General features: G+C 37.7%; 2 protein-coding genes across 5 annotated transcripts; both read right to left on the reverse strand.

The window, feature by feature from the left end:
* Positions 1–7673: 7673 nt before the first annotated feature.
* On the reverse strand, positions 7674–9077 carry LOC104604795 (Late embryogenesis abundant (LEA) hydroxyproline-rich glycoprotein family). Its single transcript, XM_010269330.2, has one exon. The coding sequence runs from the start codon at positions 8854–8856 to the stop codon at positions 8266–8268; it is 591 nt and encodes a 196-aa protein (XP_010267632.1). The 5' UTR covers positions 8857–9077; the 3' UTR covers positions 7674–8265.
* A 1745-nt stretch (positions 9078–10822) lies between these two features.
* Positions 10823–15696, reverse strand: LOC104604794 (phosphatidylinositol 4-kinase gamma 4-like). Of its 4 annotated transcripts, XR_016081019.1 has the most exons (4): positions 13423–15696; positions 11467–11862; positions 11272–11378; positions 10823–11075 (listed from the first exon to the last, which is right to left on the reverse strand). XR_016081019.1 is itself a non-coding variant. In XM_088896108.1 (3 exons), the coding sequence occupies exons 1-2, from the start codon at positions 14809–14811 to the stop codon at positions 11476–11478; spliced, it is 1776 nt and encodes a 591-aa protein (XP_088752234.1). In that variant the 5' UTR covers positions 14812–15696; the 3' UTR covers positions 11123–11378; positions 11467–11475. The 4 variants fall into 4 exon arrangements, 2 of the variants coding, with proteins under 2 accessions (XP_088752234.1, XP_010267631.1); XR_016081018.1 differs by having other exon boundaries at positions 11272–11862; XM_088896108.1 differs by lacking the exon at positions 10823–11075 and having other exon boundaries at positions 11123–11378.
* Between the last annotated feature and the right edge of the window lie 881 nt (positions 15697–16577).

The raw sequence follows: 16577 nt of genomic DNA on the forward strand, positions 1-16577 counted from the left end.
TAAAATATGTTTCATGGCGGATGGATCATGGATGGGTAAAAGCAAGGTTCAATGTATCCATATGTATTCGCCCATATTATTATATTATATGTCTTTATAGGGGGTGTATCGAAGTTTTGATTAGTTCAAGAGGTGGATAAATCTTAAATTGATGCTTCCGAACTGGACTTGAAAGAAATTTAAAGAATTATCGGAATTGTTCAATACGCCTTTACTGGCGTATCGATATTTTAAACCTTGAATAAAAGTGATCTGATCAATAATACTATCACGATCTGTTGTACTTCCTTAATAAATTCATGATACAGACCCTATGTATTCAAACACTGACATGAAATTTCATCATTGATTTGGGGAGGCCAACAACAACCAGGGAAGGCTCTGCCAGTAGAATGAAGTTAAGTTCCCATGCGGCCAATCAAGCGTAAATTCTTCATCTCTACGTACTCTTTTGTTGGCCAACCAATCAGCAACTCCGTTACCTTTACCATGAGTATGAACCTACCAAACTCTTGCATTGCATACATGAGACTTGATGATATAATATATTATCAGACCCGAATTCGTATTCAAATGGAATCTGATTAGTAAAGTATGACAACGGTTAATTGGCACTGGAGGATTAATTCATTGTCAGCTAAACAGTGAAGCAAAGCACCAATCACCAATCTGGGTCCCCATATTTTTGTTCCTTGGCTAATGGCTATGAATAATACAGTGAGACTGAAATCCAGCTGCTTTATAATTCCTTATAATAAATAAAGTATTCCCCAGCAATGCTAATGTGCTTTATATTGGTTAACTAAACTATGGGCAATTTTTATAAATCGAATAGGTATCACAGTTTTTTTCATTTCTCTAAACCGAAATCGAATCAGTACCACCGGCTAACCGATCCATGGGTTTCGGTTTTTGACCGATTTAGTTCTTTGATTTTTCGGTTTTTATATTTAAATATATATTATATAAATATATGTATAATATTATATTATAAATAATAAATGATATATAGTATATTATAAAAATATATAATATATAATATATTTATAAATAGATTATATGTATATATTTATATATATATATATATAATGAATATTTATTTATATATAATATATAAAAAATATATGATATATATTAAAAATATATAGAAAATATACATATAAATAATATACCGGTCAATTTGATTACCTGTCGGATTTTTTATAGGTTAATCAAAAACCGAATCGGTCTTTCGATTTTTCCAAAATATCAAACTGATAAGTTCGATTAACCACATTTTCCGATTCGGTTCAATTTTTCGGTTTTTAGGTTTTTGATGGACACGCCTACCAGGCAGGACAGAAAGAAATAAAAAAGAGCTGCAGCAGAAGCTCAACTGAGTTACACCATTTTGGTGTATTCGACAGATTTTATGTGCATTACCCACAGGAAAGCAAACATTATTTCCGTTTCGATGGGTATATCTGTAGTCTGACTCAGATACCATGTGCAATTAATTTACATTACCCACGACACGAGAACCTTGAAAATTCAATCTATTAGCTTTCGAACGGACATTTTAGGAAGCGGTTGGTGAGCACCTGCTATAGCGCATACATAGTCTGGGCTCCGCTCAAGAACCCCCCCAGCCCGGACCCATGTGCGTCGAAATTTACTTGTCTGACGGACCAAATTGGCCTTTCTCAAATCAATATAATATCGCTGTTTTTGCTGTCTATAGTAAAACAGCTAGCCTGGATTCATCATTGATTCGTGTAAAGATAAAAGATGGTTTAGATTCAACCACACCACCCCTCACTGAGTCTGACTAATGGAATTTTCTCCATCTCAGAAAAAATGATCTACCATTTGATTTTTTCCAAAGTGTCACATCAAAGGATAAATTAAAGCGATTCTCCCTCTCAATATATTGATGGAATTGAGAGGATTATACAATCACAATGGGTCCAGCCATGAAATTCTAGAGATTGCCATTGCATTGGCATTTCCGAATAAACGGGCATAAAACAAAAAAGAATTTTACCCATTAACGCAAAAACAATGATGGAGTTAATTCTTTTAACACAACCGCAGATATTGACTATAGTGCCAAACCCCCTCTTCAGTTTCAGAGCTTCTACCTCCACTAGCTTATTTCCTTCCAAAACTTTGTGGATTCAGTTATTTTTGGTTTGGCACTTTGCTCTGATTAGAATTGATCCCTTGTTCAACACTACCCACCTGACACCTATTTCCTAATTTGGTTTCATTTTCGTTGATCTTAATTTTACCCAAGTAAAGAAGTGTATTGCTAATCCTACGACAGGTTGTGGATGTGGAGAGTTTGTACTTTAGCAGGTTGATCTGGTGCCAATAGAATCTGCTCCTCGTACCGACCAACTTTACAGTTACATTTCACCATGCATTGGAAGTATCTTTCATGAAGAAAAACAACAAAAAAGTCGAAAGATGTTCTCAATGTGCAGTTGAAATATGATGAGAGGTCAGTGTGAAGAACGCTTTGTGAGGAGATGATCTCTCATCAGTGGATCCCATAAAATGGTGTTAATTTGGGGTTATCCTACCAGGACTTTTGTTGGTTGATAACAGCTGCAATGGCTGAAGTCATTGACATTGACTTACTGTTGTCATTTAGGACTTGTTTGTTTGCCAAAAATTTAGCATGGGTAAGTTGGTCAACGAATAAAATAACCACAATACCCATATTCATTTTCCGTTATATTGGTCTCCATGGTAAATGATGATATCGGAAGGTATACCCAAACCCATATATTGAATCACACCCATAAACACTCTCCCTCTCATCTCTCTTTTTACCCGGGTAACTGTTAACTTACACTGAAAGCATATTAAACTGGGCAAGTTTTACCTGACAAACACTTGCCCGGGTTAAAAAAAAAAATGAATGAATCATTAGTGAATGAGTTTTTGAGGAGGTTGTGAGCCCTCCAATGCCTGAAACTGAAGTTGGGTTCATTACTATAAACATAAAATTTTAATTAATTTAAATATTTATTCCATTAAAAAACAAATCAATTAGTTCATCAGTTCAACCATTTCAGATATTATCAAACAGATGGTAGGAAGGATCTAAGAATCCTTTCAAGGCCCTTTTCTTGGGCTGTTATTGCTGCTCTAAGCATTTAACTCTTAGGAGTTTGGTTGGAATTTAAGTGAATGTCCAAATTGTAATGGGCTTGGGATATGAATTATTATGCATAATAGGATATGTAATGTGGTGCATAAAGGGTAATTTAAAGGGGATAATAGTTAGGATACAGATGTTTAATGGGTTCAATTAGGGGAACTTCCATGAAATAGTAGCGGAGTTAGCCACGTGTAAAGAAGGATTATCTTAAACAAGCCTAGACAAGTTTAATATTAAAATATTGAAACTTTCAAAGGAAGAATTTATTTAGAAAACTGTAATAGAAGGTTGAGGTACAAGTTTGATGTGGTTTGACCAACCTCAACTAGAGGGTTCTTTACTCTTTAATACTTGGCCCATGACTTAGAAGCTGGTATAAGGCAGCTGCGTACTTGTCCTGATTAAGGAATCTTTTCATACATAGGGGACGGATATGCTGGTCAAGCTATTCAAGGAAATGGTCTAAATGACCCAAGAATTCTTTATAAGGTAATATTGCTGAGACCTGTAAGGGTTCCCCTTCTCATCACACTCCATTCATGAAGAAATTTCAATTTAAAACAAGTTATCACATGATCCAGAATGCCGGTTTTGGGTAATTCTTAATAAAAGAATTTCGAGTTAAAGAGAAGTTAGAAGGACTATAAGGAAAATTAGTTGGACTCCTCACCTTTTCTAACTCCTAAGCCCCTCCAAAAATTTTCCTTTTTTTTTCAAAGTAAAGAAACTGGGCCAAAGTCCAATTCAACCCAATGTCGCCTTCAAATTGAATTGGGTTAGGTTGGGGTGAAGGAATTTTAGGTTGGATTGTGGTAAGGATGATGAGTACATTGGATAGCAGGTCGGGTTGGTTTAGGGTTGACCTAAGCTGGGCCAGACTTAACCCCTAGCTGACATAGTGTTAGTGTGGTTTGAGGGTTGATTTTAGAGGATTATCCTAGGAAGGATCCCAGAGAATTCTAACCATTTGTAAGGGTTGTATGGAATACAAAAAACAAATATGGTTTGTGTGTTCACTTTTTTTATTTAGCCACATGTATAATGACCTCTTCAAACATCTGCATCCTCTCATTGTTATATATTCTTCTGGCTCCAGAACTCAGATGCCCAAGTTAAAAGTATCCTACTGTCTCTCAATGAATGAAGACTAAAGGGATTAATTAAGAAAGATCCATTGCTTTGATTGGATTCGACCCTAGTAATTTTCAAACATGGGTCCTGTCATAGAGGTGGTGTTTGGCTTGTCAGTAGGTTTATAGTAAGTTACTTGTGAAAAAGTGACTTAGATTGCTTATTGTCTGTTTATTTTACTTATTGACAGTCGTTTTTTTTTTTTTTGTCAAAAGGATAAGTATGTATTTATATGCTGAAAGGTACATGAAAGGATATAGCGAGTTGTAGTGTAACTTAAATTGACCCTTACATGATAAATAAGCAAAAATATGGGCCATTTGATTACATTGTCTATGTACATGTTTAAAAGAGATAAAGCTAAAGGAGGATATTAGTCTTTTGAGATGGTTATCAGTTGAAAAGTTATTTATCTGTAGTGAACTAAACACCCCCCTTAAAATGAATTAAGCAAAAGAGAGATTTATAAGATAAAAGGATATTACATTGTTCAAGGAACTCTAGAAAGAACTTTCAATGGATTGAGTCCGGTTCGGAACAGGGCGGACCAGTCCTGAACTGATTATTAGTCGGTTTTATAAAATATATCAAGAACTTAACCAATTATTAGACCCAATTATACTTGATTGGAACTTAAATTTTTTATATAATAATCAATTATACTTGATTATTAGTCGGTTCTATAAAATACATTCAGAACTTAACCAATTATATTTTTTTGGAACTTAATTTTAACCAAAATTATCTTATAATTGGTTTGGGTCTTAATTAGTTTGAAACAAACAGTACCAATCCCGACCCAATAATTAATTGGCACACAAACAATATAACCAGAACCAACGTAACCGGTCCGGTTGGTTCAGTTCCTATTGGGTAGATCCAACCCATTGATAACTTTAACCCTAGATTCTGCTCCAGTAAAAGGTCCTCAATAAGATGATGTACATACATTGTATGTTCTCATCTAAGGGGAAGTATGGGAGTGCTTAAAAACATGTGCTTATTCTAATAAGCACTTATCAGCATTTGGTAAAAAAAAAAAATGCACTTATTTTAAACAGGGGTAGTATATGTATTTTAAAAATAAGCCAGAAAAGAAATAAACAATTAAAAATAAGCCCAAAACTTATGCTTCTCAAATAATAAACACTTGTATGGACTTATTTCCCAAAGACAAATAAGTATTTATTAGTATGGTCCCAAACCAAAATAAGTACTTATTCGAATAAATACTCTTTTTTAAGCACTCACGAACTTAGTCTAAGGTGGTTTTTGTCACCTATTGAAATACAAACTCAAAGCAGAATGTTTGGTATGTGATAGAATTTTTGGAGCTACACTTCATTCAGTAAATAAGTAGGTGAAGAATTCCAGAAATGCTGAATGCGGCATTCTCAATTTTGAAATATTTTCTCATGATTAAATCTACCTGATACGAATACTGTTTTTATGTACACTCTAAGAGAAGGGAACTGTTGTGCGGCTTGTGCCGACTATCTTACTAGTAAAGGTATTGATGAAAACAGATTGGTCTTACTAGACTCCAACTCTCATCTTCCTCAAGCTCTCATTACTTTGTGTCGAGAGGCTTATATCAATGTTCCTATATTATGTTTGGATTTTTAATCGTACTAGTAAATATGTACGTGCATTTACATGTGACAGTATCTTTAAAACAAAACTATTTACAATTCATAGACAGTTTTTGGAGTAAGAGTAAAGAACATATATACCCTCTTTTATGCCCGGTGTATGCTGCTTAGATAAGGAGTAAAAAATATCCAATGAAAATTCTAAAAAAAAATGGACATTCGCTCTTTTATAAACAGTATAGATTTGTTGGGTTTGGGCTGAGTTTTCGAGGGAAAATTATAATTCTCTTGGGTTTGGGGCGAGGCGGACTATGTCCTCCCCGATTATCTTTTATTTGGTCTTTGATAAATTTTGGGGCTCTAAAAAGATAAAAATTTACCTGATTCAGCAATATAAGCACTATTGTTTGTATGGCGTATAAGCACCGGGGACTTTTGGAGCTATGAGTTGAATTAGGGCTTTATATTTACGACTCTGAGCCAAAAGGCCCAAAACTTAGCTTGAATTTCAAGCCCATTTAAAAAACAGGTTGGACCCTGGCTTAATATATGGCCCAGATGAAGTCAGACCCATTATCTCTTGTATCATTTGAAGATGCTCCATATCACCACTTATGGAAACATATAAAATGCATTGTGTAAATGCTAAATCTAGAAACAAGAGTTCTCTAACAAACCAACATGAGACAAAGGATCTTTCGTTGGCTGTTTCTTTTTTTATTTTTAATAGAAAGGGTTGAATTATATTAATGGGTTTATTTTAGATACCAGAAAGAAAGATACTTGGTGGTGTTTGGTTGGAGGAATCAAAATAATTTACTGGAGAATCAGTGATTGTGGGGAGGTTTAGGAAATCACTGATTTTTCTAATAAAACGTGGACATGCCAATAGTTGTTTGCTTGCATGTCACTACCAGAAATCAATTGGAAAATCACCCCCTCTCCCCCATTGGCGAAGCTTCTCCCAATTCCCAAAGCTTTGAGAATCACCCCCAAGTTATGTAAATCGTGACTAACTGATTTTCGAAAAATTGGTCTTACCAAATGAGAAAGTTTCATGTGATTTGGGAAATCAGCTGATGCAACAAATTAATTTCTCCAACCAAACATCCCCTTAGATGAATTGATGATGGATGGATGAATCATCTGTTGATCACCAGTTGAATCACCTAAAACCGGTTCCATTCCACCTTTGGGACCAAAAATGTGTATAACTCAACTTCTAAAACTGAGTAAGCAGCTCACAGAGTCACAGTGACAGTCAGAAACTGGATCAGGCTAAAGCCACGTGGTTTTCTCTTGCAGATGCCATCCCTTGAGACAAAACAGTCATGGTTGGGTGGTTGGTTTTCCACTGTTCAGACTTTGTGAAATTTTTGGAAAGATGTGTAGATAGATGGATTGAAATGAATAACCCCCTCCCCCCACAAGACCACTACCGGCTGTGAAAGGAGATGGTCCTACTGCTACTGGATAAATAAATCTAAATCTAAATCATAGAATGCCGTTAAAGAAAGAAGCTGCTGGCACCTAGAGCTAGAAATTCATCTCATGGCCACGCAGAGGAGTCCACAGCGAAAGTGAACACCCCATAATCGAAAGACTACTCTCTCAGAGACTCAGACCTTTATCGTATTTTAATTTTTAAACTTTTCTTTTGAGTTTTTCCATCAAGATTCCGTCTTTTATCTTGTTTTAACCCTTTTTTACTCCAATGGCTCCAACTTCAACCTCAAGCAACGTCTATGCTCTATACCCACAGGGATTTTGGAAAAAAAACCAGTACTAAAATACTAATAATGTCTTTGGTTTTGAAATTTGAATCACCAGACCCGCACTGAACAGAATGGAAGGATTCATGATTCATGAAGCCGGACCCATATAGTTGGTTATTTCTAGGCTTGATGATGATGAAGATGAATTACCAGACCCCACTTTTCGTGTGACCAATCCATTCCTATTCCTTGACCCATTAGTTCCAGTTGGCCTCCTCCCAAGTCTCACTCACCCATGATTCAGACTCTGCTTCAACTGCAAATCAGCAAAAGCACTGTCGTAGACTTTTGTACAACGGCAAAACAAAGCTTCAAATACAGCAGAGTTGTTCCTCTCCCTCAGCCATGGGAGCTTTACTTGGTTTCACCTTCAAAACTGATGAGTTAGAAAACAAATAAAGGAAATAAAAGGAAAAGACTGGTTCATATTTCGAAATCATAAAAAGAATAGACAGGGATGAAGTTGGCGGAAACAACACTACTACATCAGAAAATAACCCAGGAAAGAAAAGGGTGGAAATTTCGATATATATTTCTCTCTTTTATAATTTTCCCACTAAGTTGGGATCAAATTGAAAACTCAAATTGGAAGAAGAAGAAGAGAACGCAAAAGGAGGAATCAGCAATGAAATCCTAAGACTGATCCATCGATCACAGCAATTGCAACCCTACAATCTGCCCTGGCCTCCACATGGTGCGTTAGGAAATGTAGAAACCTTACTCTGCCCGCCATTCTTATTCTCGATTCAATCTCTAGGGTCGGTCCGAGCCGGAACTCACTATTAGTGTCGTCAGCGGAAGTGAGTCTCCCGTTTGTTGATGCGGCCAACGGGAATGAATCGACGGAGAACGTAGCGGACATGTATTGGGTATGGCCAGCATCGATCCTACCGGCGGGGATGAACATGAAACCAACCTGGCTTCCAGAGTAGAGGAGCTGCAGAGAGCTGTCGAAGTGGGTGAAGACAGCGTGGTTAGGGTTTCTGACGGAGACGTACTGTGAGAAAGTAAAGTTGACGGTGGTGCTGGAGATGGAGAAGGTGGGGAGCTGGATGGCGCTGACGGCGACTCTTGGATCCTTGGGCTTGAAGAGGGAGAAGAAAACTACAAGAAGTACGACGACAACGAAGATTAAGAAGATGGTCGCCACGATGCATGATGCCAGATTCGTACGGCCTGATGGAGGTCTCTGAGGCTTCTTGTTGTTCATTTTGCTTTTCTCCTTGTTTTTTTCATTCAATTCAGTTAACAATGGAGAGATGGGCTCCGACCTGCGAGATATATTCCTCACTTCCAACTGAAACTGCTAGTCTTCCACACACACAAAATCTCTCTCTCTCTCTCTCAGAGATTATGTCTATTGATGAAGAAAAAGTGCAGATGAAATGAAAGTCAGGACTCAGGACGACAATATGAGTAAAAGTTGCTTAGTTTTGTCCTAATCTAATAATTTATGTTATTATTATATTCTTAAAAAAGAGAAAAAAAAAAAGGGGAACAAGTAAGATGGACGGTTGAGATAGGCTTTTCTTTTTTCTGTTCACTGTCTTTAAAGGGGGATTAGTCTTGAATTTCGATTTGAAATCAGGTAGATATCGGTATTGAAAAGTGTATAGGTAAAATTGAAAATGGTACACTTTTGGGAATTTGGAAAGACACCAATAATACTTAGGAAAGATCTAGTTATGTATTGTAACAATAACAAAAGTTCTATTAATACAACAAAAACATCCAGTACATCCATGAGAATATAAAATCCATAAATCAAAGGGTCTTAAGACTTTTCTTTTAATTATTAGAACAAATATTCTATTTTTTTATTTATATAAACTACCAAAAATTTAAAAAAAAAATGTTTTCTTAAGTAAATTGTTGATGAATCAAAGGAGGATTTGATAGATTATTCGTGGATCCATCTTATGTACCTTCAAATTTTGGGACAAAATCATGGATCCATCAATGTCAAATGAAAAATAGAATGCATTATCTTCTTCCTCCTCATCTTCTTCTTGATTCGATCGAGTGAGTTTTCTTCCATTTTGACACAAGATTAGTGTCACATACAAAAACTCTCCTACCAGCATGTAAGATAAAAGATGGAAAACTTGGAACGGAAGTAAGAAAACTTGCCACCAACACATGTTGTTGGTCCACATGGACTAATATAGATCAGATATGGTATGATATGGACTATATTAATTGCCACGTGTGAATGAATGGGCACCAACCCCAATCCACCCGGGCCACCTAGTCCTTGTGAAAATGCATATAATACACACTGCATCAAGAGAAGCATGTTACATATTAAACCTTGACAAAAAAAAAAAAAAAGTACCCTAGGGACCAGACCAACCGGCCAAGGGACGACAGGGAAATTTTAATCAATGGCACAGGCATAGCTGGTTGGGTTGGCCGTGTTAAATGATGCACGCCACTACACACCCCCGCCCCTCAATCAATGTCTCAGCGAGGGGAAAGAGAGTTCGCATCAGAGCGCACTCCACCTACAGCACATCGCAATCATGTATTCGGAACTAGTACGAGAAGTGCATATGCGGCGCTAATGTAAACTGGGTTGGGAAAGAGATGTCTGTCCGTCCAGATTTGAGAGTTGGGCTTGACACCCCAACACCCACAGAGCGTGCCCCAACGGTACCCATCCACATGCTCATCTCATGGTTGGAATTGGATTGTTCTGTTGGACTTCCATGGGAATTCCAGATTTGGAGCCTTATCTGAATCCGCATTTGTTGTCATTAATGGGAAGAAGGCTCTCGTTCAGATGCACGGCTGCCATGTACTGTGAGATTGGTGTGAGGTTGTCAATCATGGATGGGAAGATGTTCCCCATGCACGCACGGCTGCAATGTAACGAGGTTGGTTTGAAAAGCAAATCCAATTGCTCTCTCTGCGACTTGCAGAGCCATGACTCACGCGTCGGCGTCGTGTCTTATGTCATGTACGAGACTCATTCAGCAAATTTGTATTTGTAAAAATCAGATTTTGTTAACAATATATGTATCAAGATAGCCTAATTAATAACGCAGCCCAATCATGCAATCAAGTCTCATTGAACTATAACATAGAAGGGAAGGGTCCAGGATAAAATGTGAAGAGAGCATGGGAATTGGGAACCAAACAAAACAGTCGCAGTTGGGCAAAAGTTGGGATCAGCAGCCACACATAACCAAACCCATTCATTGCAATTTGTAACATTGCCACAACTACTGCATAGTCATAGACGCCTTACAGTTACAGGTACCTAACTAGTGTGTCAGAAACTCAAAATACCGTGACATAAGCCCCCTTACACTTGCAAAACTGTTACGTGATTGTTCAACTTCAATTTGAGCGTAAGCACACCTGACCAGCCTACATTACCCAAGTGAATTGTATGTATGTACCCTCCGTTCTCAACTATGAAGGTACCTGCAATACAAAAATTAAAAAAACAAAAAAAAATCTGGAAGACAAAATTTAAATAATTATTATACATCCATTGCATACAATTCTTTCATTACGATCCCGAGTTTTGGTTCATCTGCAGAAGCAGAATAGTTGAAAGAATAAAATAAACAGGCAAGTAGGAGGACATTTAACAAGTAAAACAAGAACTGCCGCTCACCTCTTTGTGGAGGTAGTAGTTGCGCAAAGTCTCAAAGTTTATAAACAAAATAAAGTGGGCGGGTGGGAACCCTAATTCCAGCAGCTAATCCACATAAAATATCCATCCTGCAGTCCATCCAACAATGGACCCCATCAACCATCCCTATTACATACATATGTACCATAACATATGCATATTTACACATATATATACCTATATATTTCACTGCAGTTTGATGGTGAGCTCGTCGAGGTGGCGATCCATGATCTGGGAGACCGATTCAAGGAATGCAGATTCACTCATGCCAGGTAGAACACCATCCTGCGCTTCACGTACAATCTTCTCAATTACAGACTCCTCCTTCAAGGTCTCTCTGCACATGATATTTCCGATGGCAAAGGGAGTGAGCCCTCGTTCAGCCCCCTTCTTCAGAAGCATGGTAGATATGCACAATGTACGGGCACACTTAGGCGACACATCCCACCCATGGAACTTCAGAAGGGCAATATCTTCTTCAGCATCCAATGAATTTATGTATTTAATGGTTTCAGGATTGTATGGCACTCGGGCTTGTGGCCAGTATAGCCAATCAAATGTGCAATCTTCAAACTGTAAGAAGAATAGATGACATGTAGGATGATAGAAACTGGTAAGGAACAGTATAAATGAAACTAAAGATAACAATAGGAATTACTGTCAAGACACACCAGGAAAGAAAGCAGCATTGATAACTAGCCAACTTGCACAACTAAATTAATTCCTAGTTGCAGAACATTCTGCATGATAAGGAATGAATATTTCTTTCGGCTGTAATAATAAGCTTCCACTCCACTCTTCAAGGGTGACAGAATGCTTAGGGAAAACCAAGAAGCCATCTAATTCACTATTGTTAACGGATATAAGTTGGAGACAAATTTGCGATTCACCACAACATTGGAAAAAGTGCTATAAAAAGTCTCCCAGTGCAATCATGTAAGTGCCCCTAGGCATCTCCTCAGACAAGAAAACTAAAACATGACATTAAGGATATTTCTTTTCAGAAGGCCGTCACTAAGGACATAAATTGACAATATTCTGGTATGGAAGATTTGAATGCAGTTAATTCACCTTTTCAACTGGAAAACCAGTCTGTTTTGGTATCCCACTTATATCCTTGATACATTTAATGGAGATAAAGAGGTTAATAAAAATCAGGAATTCACTACTCGAACAGAAAACAAGAAATAAGGTTTAATATGTATTGTCGACACAAGAATCTTTTCCTTTATATTAATACTAGGGAAAAGGTCTACCTTCATTAAAGAGAAACATATTTCCCTTTATCTAATTATCTCAACCTGAGGTGCAAATAATGGGATACAGATATACCCTCAGAAAGAAATAAGTATCATCTGAATATAATGTATTATAAGCAAAATATGAAGTCATTGCTCAAAAAAAAAAGAAAAAAAAAAGCAGAAGGTACATATCCAATCCACACATAGCCAAGATCAAAATTGGGTAATAACCCTTTTTAAGAAAATATATTCCCCCTATAGTTAAGGTAATTAATACATAATATAGTACAGAACTTAGATTAAAAATTAATCTTTATTTGCACAAGCTTTTAGTGAATCTTGGTAATTCTGCATATTTCACAGCACCTTCCCGAAGAAGAGAATCAGAATTGCATAACTTGTATTAGACTCTAGTGAGGGAGGAAAGCTATCACATGTCCTAAAAATTAGAAGAAAAGTTGAGGCTAATAATTTCGTTCTAGTAGAAACAAATATAGTGGATTCAGGATGCCACATGGCCTACATCCACCCTACTCTCTGTTCAAACACAGATATTTCGTAACACAAGAGGTATTTGAAAGCACAACTAGTTAGGTAGATGAGATCATCTCCTGGGACAAAGTAGGAAGGAGTGGAGAGGAGTTCACAAGCATTTGAATTAACATGATACATACTTCCTATGGTTGAAAACAATTTTGCACTAGAACTTAAAATACTTTACATACAAAAGAAAGAGAGATACCTTTAAACAACAACAAGATTCAGAACTACTTATATAAGTTATCACTCATGGAGCTATTAAGACAAAACAAAACAGAAGAAGAAATTTTTGAGTTAAATGAGCAGAAGCAACAGAAGTATGAAGCATAAGAAGAATACGGGAAACACTCACATTCTCTGGTAAGCAGTATCCATGATCAATAGGAATTAGCATGATCTGGCCCCCATCATCTTTGTTCACCAGAATATTCCCAGCATGTCTATCTGCATTCGCCAATCTTATATCCAACACAGAGATCTTATGAACCTCTTCCACCGGGAAAGCCCGAGGACCCATGTCCTCACAGCTCCCGATGTTCTTCTTGAACATCTGCAATGATCCAATCTTTATGTTTCTAGGTGCATACTGATAACCTTCTGGATGATTAAACCCTTCATGCAGACATTTCACCATAACCGTTGGGGGGACCCCAGCAAACCCAATTTCCTCAGCAGATATTGACCGAGGCCCCTTCAGTGGGTGATCCAGAATGTATGCTGCAACTTCTCTCAATGCCCCCTCACCCACTCTTGTCCCTATCTTCAACCCTTCACCATCAGAAGATACTGGAAGCCCCCTAGGATTATTCACTGCCTTGGGTTCCTCATCAATTGGCTTAAAAACAGACGCATAATTGTGACCTGATGAATCTTGCATAAAATATGCTCCTCCCGAACCCTCAGAAGATCTGACAGGTTGGTTCCCTTTGTCCAATCCATCAAATGTAGATCTAATCAAATCTCTGAGGATAGAAGATAATTCAACCTTTGGATTAACAATAACTGGTTCCAACAAGAAATCTCTGTGTGGAGGCTTTCTAGCTACAACATGAAGCTCCTCAGGTCCTGGACTCTGGCAGTTCTGCCCATTTACTTCATCATTATCATTATCTCTCCTCTCATTTGAATTTGATGCAACAATGGACAGTTCGAAATCTTTCTCAACAGGTTTAGCCCTAACTTTTGCAGATTTTCGAACCAGCAAGTGAAGCACAGCGTCATTGTTTTTACAGATATCATCGATGAGCCACTGGTCCTCAAGTTTCTCTCCATTACATATAAGCTCGTGGTCCTCTAGGTCGACCAAACCTTTTCCCTTTTTGGCAATCTTCTGTTTAATGTATCCTATATTTCTACACCTCTCAACATGAAACTCAAATTCCTTCCCACATGCAGTCTTAACAGTGATTACCTGGAGATCAGAAAGCCGGAGAACCAAATGCAGAACATTTCCATCGGCGACTCCATAGTCCCGGACAAGAGAATCATTCCGCGCCAGCTCCCTGCCTCCAAAAACTAGCTTCTGCTTACTCACAACAAAGCCTTTGGAGGTCTGTATTCTTAGCTTCATTGACGCAATCGAGTCGGACTCCAATACACGCATGGGAATCACAGAACCGGCAACTGTTAGGTAAATCAATATCGACTCATCGGAGCAAGGACCCGGCCAACCATGGAAATACCCAGGGGAAAGTACAGATTCTTTACGAATCGGACTAAGGGCGACACCGGCGGTAGACATTTTTTATACAAATTTTTATGCCCTAATTTATGGTAAAATAGCTTAAATCTTAGAATCCATCAACAATATCTCACGATCCTTGCTGAAAAGGGCATCAGATGGAAAAGGATTGATTTCCCTGAGGATGGAAAACCCTAAATCTAACGAAGAATGCGGGAAAAAAGCATGTACAAAAGGGGGAAAAAACACCAAAAGGAAGAGGAAAACTAAAGAAAAATCCAATTTCAACGCTAGCAATGCATTCCCTGGCCCTAGAATTCAAGAACAAACCTTAATCAAAACAGATTAAGGAATTGCCCTCAAAATCTTAAAGCAAAGTCCTCCCTATCCTCCTCCAAGAGCAAAGCTTTCATACAAAAAATGAAACCCCAGTTAATCCTGGAAAATCGGAAAGGCGAAATGCGGACTTCTTATCACAACCGAGTTTGCTTTCGAGCTACTACTGCTTCTTCAACACAAATCCAGCGCCACTAAAACCGATTGATCGTCAAAATTCTTTCTGGAATGATGTTCTATCAGGGGTTTTATGGATTCAGGAAAATGTAGGATTTTTCAAACACGAAAAAGAAAGAATAGAAAAATACTGAAACGGTAAGACTGAGGAAGAGAAGGAGAGTGGATTCTTACCAAAGGAAAGAACCGAGGATGAAAAGACAAAGCGAAGCTTAAATGGAAGAACAGATATAGCAAAGATAGCGATTAATTGACGAGGAAATGAACGGATCTTATCTAATTCTCGGAGATGATAAACATGACCAGAATCGAGATTGCTCTGACCTGCCCTCGGTTTGTGAAATGTCCCCCAGAGATTCGCCTTGTATTTTTCTGCTCTGAAGACTGAGAGACAACAAGGGTGAGAGATTTTGGAAGAAGAGAAAAGGGTAACCGAGACCGCCTCCGTCGGCTCTTTATACGCATGGACCCGATCTTTTGACGGAAACTCTGCGACTACTAACGGCGTTTAAGGATGTACACGGTCTTTTGTCCTTTCTTACTATTCTAAAACTAATAAAAAATAAAATATTGAAGAAATAATATTAAAAGTTATAAAAAAATAAGGTTCAGGCAATTTCATATAAGATGCCTGAATATGTAGAAATTTTTACTTGTTACCCCCTACAAAGAAAATAAATAAATTTAAAATAAGGTCCATTAAGTTTTATGAAAATAAGAGACTGATGAGAGTGTTTGTATGTGTACTCCAAATACAGTAATGCATGGGATTGAGCACCAATTTGATCGGGTATGAGGTTTTTTGCTTAAGCTATGTTTGGTTTGAACGAAAAGGTAGAGAAAAGAAGTGAAAGAAATGAAAATCTATACAAAGTTTGTAAGGTTTCATTTGGTTTGTGGGAAGATTTGGGTGGAATGAGAAAAGATGGGATGGGATGGGATGGGATGGGATGGGATGGGAAAGTGTAAAAATTTATACTTCCACTGTTTGGTTTTATATATTGGAAAATAATGGGAAAAGCACTATTCATCATCTCCTACTTTCAGACAATGCCGCCGGAGATGATAAATACTGTTTCTCCCAGTCATCCACTACTCGTCGCACTACTACGTTGTTGTACGCGACTACATTTCCGTGAAGTAGAAGCGTGCATGCTCACAGATCCCCCAAAAGTATCTCCCCAGCAGAAGCAACCGTTGGAATGCTTTGAATTGCGTTTCCAAAGTAGTATAGATCAATCTTGGGTTCAATTCGTAGACAACAGTTCACTGCCATTCGGAATGTGGTTGCCTTCGAAGGGGGGAGCTTTCTT

Source organism: Nelumbo nucifera, chromosome 1 (assembly GCF_055504915.1).
Source record: "Nelumbo nucifera cultivar China Antique chromosome 1, China Antique-T2T, whole genome shotgun sequence".
Lineage (NCBI taxonomy): Eukaryota > Viridiplantae > Streptophyta > Magnoliopsida > Proteales > Nelumbonaceae > Nelumbo > Nelumbo nucifera.